Source organism: Pecten maximus, chromosome 17, assembly GCF_902652985.1.
Source record: "Pecten maximus chromosome 17, xPecMax1.1, whole genome shotgun sequence".
Taxonomy (NCBI): domain Eukaryota; kingdom Metazoa; phylum Mollusca; class Bivalvia; order Pectinida; family Pectinidae; genus Pecten; species Pecten maximus.
Genome location: NC_047031.1, coordinates 8,599,082 through 8,606,609, shown reverse-complemented (window position 1 = coordinate 8,606,609; position 7,528 = coordinate 8,599,082). Strand labels below are relative to the sequence as shown.

Genomic DNA, 7,528 nt, shown 5'->3' with positions numbered 1-7,528 from the left:
AAGTATGTAATTTGACAACTCCATTGTATAAGAACTGTAATGATAGAGTTGCATCTGTCTTAAACAAAATTTGGCTTCATATCGAATGAAATCATATGCTGATGTACATGTCAATAAAATTACAATTTCGTGAAGACAATATAACTTACATTTGTGAATGATCTAAACCAGTAATCTCAATTATTGATGCTATTTTAAGTTTATTCATTAAATAACTGAATTATATTTAAATGATGTTGTTGGCTTTTTTCATAACACCCAATACCCTATATTTTGGTAATGTGTGCATTTAGTAATATATACTGAAACATTTAAATTAGGTACTCGGGGTTCATTTTGGAGGGGGCCATATGGGGCCATTGGCCATCAAATTTACTGAATAGCCCACATGATTAGGAAAAATCTTTAAATTTTCTTATGTAATGACCCACACATGATATTAGTTTTCTTGAAAATCAGCTAAATTTAATGGCCCATCAATTTGATAAACCAAAATAATCCCTGTGTACTGATGTTTCCAGTATATGACGTCATAGAATAGAGAGATGTACCAAAATTGGAGTGAAGTATTTAGGGGGGTGGGGTAAGAAAATGTCACATATTTCAAAAACTGACCATAGAAAGTTTCCGTAAAAAATCATGGCTATGCAGTAATATTGATGACATATCCTGTTAGTTTTTTGAGAAAATTAAATGACACAATTATTTTACAAAAAATTTTGAAATAAGAAACTAATCATAAAAATGACCATATAAAATAGAATCATGATAACGAAATTTGCGGCTTCACATGCTATTATTTTTATAATCAGCATCCAATACATAATAAAATGTGATATATACATTCACTAGAGGTTAATCAAGATACAGAAGCATTTATTTTATATTCAAAAGTAAAAACATTGAACTTGTTGCCATTTTAAATGCATTAGGTGCATTTGGGTTTTGTCCACAAAGAGGACCAGAGGTGTATAATTATAGGGGGTCTAAAGGGGGGTCTAAAAAAAATTTCAACCACACAAAGTTTTTCTTCATTTAGGAAGTGATACATAATTATCTCCTGAGCAAATAACCAAAATTTCAGAAAAATTGAATGTCAGGAATTTTTTAGCCTCACTAGCTCCAACCCCCTTAAGAACACTTTCCTATGGATTTAAAAACTAATGTCAGCTTCGTTATATAAGTGGAAATAACACCATGCCAGTATGTAACAAGACATGGTTCATGGACTGAACTGTAAACTGTATGCTCCAATCGCAATATTATGGCTTTGTAAGGCTTTTTTCCCACAAGTTATGTATCATATATTTGTTTATAGGTAAATTCAGGTCTACGATTTACGTAAGAACATAAAGAGATACTTTAAAAAGAAAAAAGCATAAAATGAAATCCTAACTTGTGCGGAATATCTTAACATACGTTTATATGAGTGGTTGGGTGGCACAGTGGTATTATTATTATTTTTTACCCTACGTCACATTTCCCTGGTGATAACCTCTCGATATTGAAGATGACATCAAAAATGTGTAAACCGGATTTTGTTTTCTATGAGATCAGTGATGTATGACAATAGATTATCAGGAACACACAACATGTTGATGTGAGAGACAAGGACCAATCACAAAGCTGTATGGATTAGGTACTAAGAGTAGAGAGTATACGGCAGTGTCCATTTGTGACGAGAGGAGTAAATCATACGGCAGTGTAGGTTTGCGACAAGGGGAGAAAGTCATACGCAGTGTACCTTTGTGACGAGAGAAGAAATTCATACTACACTGAAGGTTCCTGACAAGAGCAGCACAAATTATACTGTAGAGTAGGTTTGTAACAAGAGGAGAAAATCATACCGCAGTGCATGTTTTTGATGCGAGGGAAAAAATCAGAGAGCCGTTTAGGTTTTTGAAAAGAGGAGACAGTCTTACGGCGATGTAGGTTTGTGACAAGAGGAGAAAATTATACGGCAGTGTAGGTTTGTGACGAGAGGAGAAAATCATAGACTTGCAGGAGAACGGAAATCATTTATTTTAAGTAGAGTCGTACGGATTGTAAAAACAACTGGAACGAAACACTTGCTGTTATATATATATATTTTTTTTCATTTTTCTTTTGTATGATATATGTAATGTGTAAGTCCATCATGGATTTCTTTATTTTGATTGTTTTATTTCTGTATATTCCCGGACTTTCGGCATCATCCTTTACACGGATACTTCGAACCTCTCTTGACGATAGTGTCGATGATGTCCTCTTAACTTACGTCAACATAACACACCATGTTGACTGTGCAAAAAGTTGTAAATCCAACTGTGTGGCATTTACTTATGAACCTGAAACCAAGGAATGCAGGACATTTGCCAAGAGATTCTGTAGAAATGACACTGCAGAAAAATTAGCGACTGTTATGCTCTTCGTCAAAGTGGAAAAAGGCCAAAGTAAGTCGATATGATGTTTTTTTATGTTTGTATTGTGTGAAACATATGTAAAAACGTATTCCTTTTGTAAGTAATATGTTTTCATGTTATGCATCAGTATAAGTGACATACAAGACTGACGTAGGGATATCATATTATCTCAGAATGGCAAGCTTATTATTGTATAATTTACGGTCCCACCTAGGGGTTCCTGGACAATTTCTGATCATTGCCTAACATTCGGCACCCACGTGATGAAACACGACTGTCCAAAATTAGTGTGAATACGATGGACCGGGCAAACTGTTGAACAATAAAGGTCCGATGGGGTTCAGAGCAAAAGAAACCCTACCATTAACCTTTTGAAGAGTCTTATTGACAACCCAGAGGCCGCCAAAGGAAATACAAGGCCACATAGAAAATTGGAAGTCATATAAATAGATTAATGTTGATCAGATAGAAAGGGTCGTGGTTTTATAATGAGAGGGTCTGAAAAGCATTTAAATAATCTATGACATGTAATACAAGTTATTCAAGTGATTATATTAAGTCTGATTAAAGTTTCTGACTTATCGGTTATAGCACCTGCCAACCCCTCCGATTGTAATGAGATGGATCCAGATGTCTTCTGCTCAGGTGTCTACCGGATAACACCGTCAGCAGGAGTCAGCTTCGATGTGTACTGTGACATGGAGACGGATAACGGGCCCTGGACGGTAGGTTATCTCCCCTGATTGTGTATGTAGATTTTCATGACCTCGGCAATTTCTATTAACGATTGTGTCATGGAAATCCTAAATGTCAATTTATTAAACCAACATTTAAAATAAATTCTTATAGGATCGAAATGATATATATTTTGGCCAAGGTAGCAAGGTTGATTGTAAACAAACTCAATCATTACATTTTTATGTAATTCAAGTCGACAACACAAAGCTTTCATTGAAAAGATTGCACAGAAAAAAAAATGGATTATGTTGCGCTCGATGTAGAAAAGTGTGTTCGTGCACATTGCTATTGTATTTTTATTAATGTGTTTCATCAATAACACTCCTGCGATTCAGTTTTTAAAAACAATATTTTTACCCATTTGCTGTTACCTCGTTTATTGCGAAATATAGTCACCGGCTGTACATGCTTATTTATCGTTTTCTGTGTGATTTTGTCAAAATTCATAAGACGGATGTGCGCATGCTCTTGTAGGTCAAAGTATTTCGTAAATGACTGGTGTTTACAAGTAATGCTTTGATTCATTGCAAAAACGTATGGAGCACGTAAGCTACTGTAGTGTCAATGAATGGGCATAGACATATATAAGTTGTACGAAACTATAACGTTATGAAAGATTTTGACTCATGATAAAGACTAAACAACTTGACTTAATATTCCATTTCAAATTACAAGATAGCATCCCATTAAAATGAAAGAACGGAAAGTCAGTTTTGGTAAACGTCAAGAAACCAGAGAGAAGTACTTAATACAGTTGAGAAATGATGACGACAATAACGACAATAATTTAGACTTTATGTATAATATATCTAGGCCAGTTTGATTTTTGTAAAAGATGATATATGACTGTATAATCATGATTCGCTCGTGGATATCTAATGTGCATAAAGACATAAAAAAATAATGCGAGAAGAATGATTCTTACGATATTCTATCAATACATGGATTAATTGATTTGTTGGCCTATAAATATATGCAAAATCTGTATAAATATATTAATCTATGAAACTTTTAATACATGGATATATTAATGCATGAATCTATTAATCTATGAATATATTGATTTATCAATCTATAAATCTATGAATTTATAAATCTTTGAATATATAAATGCATGGGATATATTGATCTATGGATCTACAAATTTATGAATCCAATAATCTATGAACTTATTAATCTATAGATATATAAATGCATGGATATATTAATCTATGGATCCGAGTTATTTGTGGATCAATTGATATATTAATTTATTCATCTCAGAATCAAATAAACGATATATATTTTATTCTGTGGTTCCATTAAGCTATGAAATTCATGGACATATCAATTCATATATCTGTTAATCAGTGGATCCATTGCTCTATGTAGTCAATACATCTACATCTGTATTAAATATTGATATATTAATCCATTAATGGATTTGTTAATTGGTTGATCCATTAATCTATGGATGTCTATGAATCTGTTTATCTATTAAACTATAAATCGCTCGATCCACGCATTTCCCTTATGTGTAGTATCAGAGAATCAGCAATTAAAAGCTTTGTTTTAAGACATCCAATCCTATATGCACCTTGGTTTAACCTGATTGCAAACTCCTTTAACACAGGTTTATAGAATTATATTGTATTTCAGGTGATTCAAAACAGACAAAATGGTGACGAAGAATTCTTTCGACCCTGGGATGACTACAAGAAGGGTTTTGGCAATCCTCTAGGCAATTTCTGGCTTGGTAGGTATCCACAAGATCTTGTTGGTCATTTGGCTGAGGAAACAATTAAAATATCATATGAATATTTAGAAAATATAGACATACCTCACTCTTAAATGTTCAATGAACATACCGTAGCCTCAAGCAAATCCAATCCTGAACCAATCCTGCAGGGTTATATCGATAAAAAACACCTCGCATAAATTAGTAAGTTAGTTGGGATACATTAAGTATTCAGTTATTTAGCTGAAAAGTGAGAACCTGATTTGTACGTACACTTTTTGTGTACAAATGTATCTACTACTAGCAGTAGATATTTTTGACACACAATATGTACGTACATTTTTCGTTGACAAAAACGTACTACTAATAACACTATTTTGCCCGTCCGATATCGGCCATCGTACAACTATGTACGGAGTTAAACACATTAGATTAATTTTGGTCTTTTAGTCCATTGACTGCCGGTAACAAAATGGCGGGTCAAAAGTTTGAATATTGACCAACGTAATGCGAGAGTCTATACGGACGTAATAAACATCGATTTGGGACTAAAATGGGTATTTTGGTTTAAACGAATATACCTTTGATTCATATATGTAAAGAAGGTGTTATGCCACGACCAATTTAATTGTATTTGCACTACAATCTTATGACGCCAAATGGTGTCAGAAAATTCCACGTTTTAATATAGTAATGCACTCTAGCCCTACACCAGACATGGTGTCAGGTCCAGAGGAAGCTCGTACTGATACACACGTTGCTGTATATATTAGATGTCCAGTAACATTCAAATGTGTGAGGTTAGTGTACCCTTTGGTGTACAAACAATTCTGAATATGGAAAGGTATTGGACAGGTATGCTCCCCCTATTCACTGGGTAATTGGATTAATTGAATATGCAACTTCAAATGAAAAATAGGCGAACCATGATACAATATTCATTAAAACACGGATACATTTTATATTCACCAGGAAATGACGCTGTCCACTACATCACTCTCACACACTCCGTCCTACGTATTGAACTGGTCTCATGGTTAGGCGATGCTAGGCATGCGCAGTATTCTACATTCAAAGTTGAAAACGAGGCCGACAACTATAGACTGACTGTATCCGGATTCTCTGGTGATGTCCGGTGTATGTATACTTCGTTTATTTTGATTCATCGAAATAGAGTATCTCAAAAATATCATTACAATAGATATAGAGGTTACACAACGAGTGGTTGTTGGATATGGAATTTATTTCACACGAGTAAGTTATTTTTTTAAAAGTTACAAAAGACACGAGCTTTAGCGAGTGTTTTTAGCAACTTTTAAAAAATAACTTACGAGTGTGAAATAAATTCCATATCCAACAATTTCGAGTCGTGTGACCTGTTTCTACCACAATAATATCGGCTTGAATCAAAGGGAAACGTGGCCAAGTATAATTTCGCGTATGCAAATAAAGTGTACCGCTGACGTCCGGGACCCGATGATGTGACGTCATTAGATTATTGATGACGTCAATAACAATTGCAGCTTGGGTCAAAGTTCACCGTGTTAGCCAATCGAAATGCGTACAGAGTTTATACCACGTGTGGTATAAACAGATTGTTAATCAACAGCTGTAATGATTAACTGATGGTCTGAGAGTTGAATAACACGGGGTATTGTGGTAGAAAAGTAAATTAATTGATAAAATTGTCAAATAAATATATGAATTATTTGTTTGTGAGTATTCTATGTATTAATGGGATATCTTGAATCATTTTATCGGGTTTTTATTTTCACGTTTGACAGATGATGCTATGAATCTTCATAACGGGATGCAGTTCTCAACGTATGATCGAGACAATGATGTAAAGAATGATGCGAGCTGTGCTTCAATTAATCAGGGCGGATGGTGGTACAGGGCATGTTACGATGCAAATCTTAATGGTAGGATATATGTGAACGGCAGTGACAACAGTAGGTCTCTGGTCTGGGATTACTTCTACCCGGATGTTCAATGGCCTCACATGATGAAGACCAGAATGCTTGTAAAACATTAAACAATTTAACAGGAAACAATCAACTTTGCTATAAAGGGAGACAACCAACTTTGTATTGTCAATTTGTCAATGTGTCGTGAATCCTATCTACATCGCCAGTGATTAGGAAAACTTTCGCCGAGATTGCTTTGGACATTAAGATAGGGCATGTCATAAGTTCAGCAAACATTTGTTAATTACTGCCCCTGAATGAATTGATAGGTGGCGCTCTAGTTTTTTGGTTCCAGCCTAAATCCGACAGTATAAACGGTACAGTCGTCAAATTTATATAAACGAATCGCTACCGATCTTTACCATTTTGCAAACAATTGCCGGTTATTGAAAACTAAAACTGGGCAAATACTATACAAAAGAGAGAAAACATAAAAGAAAAATGATGAAAAATATTCAATACCTTACAAAATAAGTGTTAAGTCTATATGCGGGTTTTTTTTTTCGTTTTGCTTTTTTTATCATTTATTTTGTATGAGAGCACACTACTTATTTAATGCTGGTTTAATAATGATAAAGTTACCGCATTTAAAATCCCAACAGTAATTAAAATGTATTTCCTATTACTAATTTATGGACTAACACTCTCCATAATTGAATAAGATAAGCTTAGACCATCGCCGGCGGTGTATCGGGATAAAGTGG

The 7,528-nt window shown here is 34.3% G+C and overlaps 2 protein-coding genes across 2 annotated transcripts in view; both read left to right on the top strand.

Moving 5' to 3' along the window:
* Positions 1-1,345, top strand: part of LOC117315881 — a 4,204-nt gene extending 2,859 nt beyond the window's left edge. Inside the window, exon 5 of the mRNA XM_033870291.1 lies at positions 1,319-1,345. Within this exon, the coding sequence (XP_033726182.1) occupies positions 1,319-1,345 (27 nt within the window). The remainder of the gene's footprint in view (positions 1-1,318) is intronic.
* A 792-nt stretch (positions 1,346-2,137) lies between these two features.
* Positions 2,138-7,201, top strand: LOC117315880 (ryncolin-4-like). Its single transcript, XM_033870290.1, has 4 exons — positions 2,138-2,432; positions 2,994-3,127; positions 4,779-4,875; positions 6,642-7,201. Exons 1-4 carry the CDS (start codon positions 2,138-2,140, stop codon positions 6,890-6,892), a joined length of 777 nt encoding a protein of 258 aa, XP_033726181.1. The 3' UTR covers positions 6,893-7,201.
* Positions 7,202-7,528: the final 327 nt, after the last annotated feature.

Excerpts from the sequence above, each read along its gene's own strand:
- LOC117315880 (XM_033870290.1), top strand. The coding sequence starts at position 2,138 with ATGGATTTCTTTATTTTGATTGTTTTATTTCTGTATATTCCCGGACTT. Across the intron at positions 3,128-4,778 it reads CGGATAACGGGCCCTGGACG|GTGATTCAAAACAGACAAAA; the intron begins GTAGGTTATCTC and ends ATTGTATTTCAG. Across the intron at positions 4,876-6,641 it reads TCTAGGCAATTTCTGGCTTG|ATGATGCTATGAATCTTCAT; the intron begins GTAGGTATCCAC and ends CACGTTTGACAG.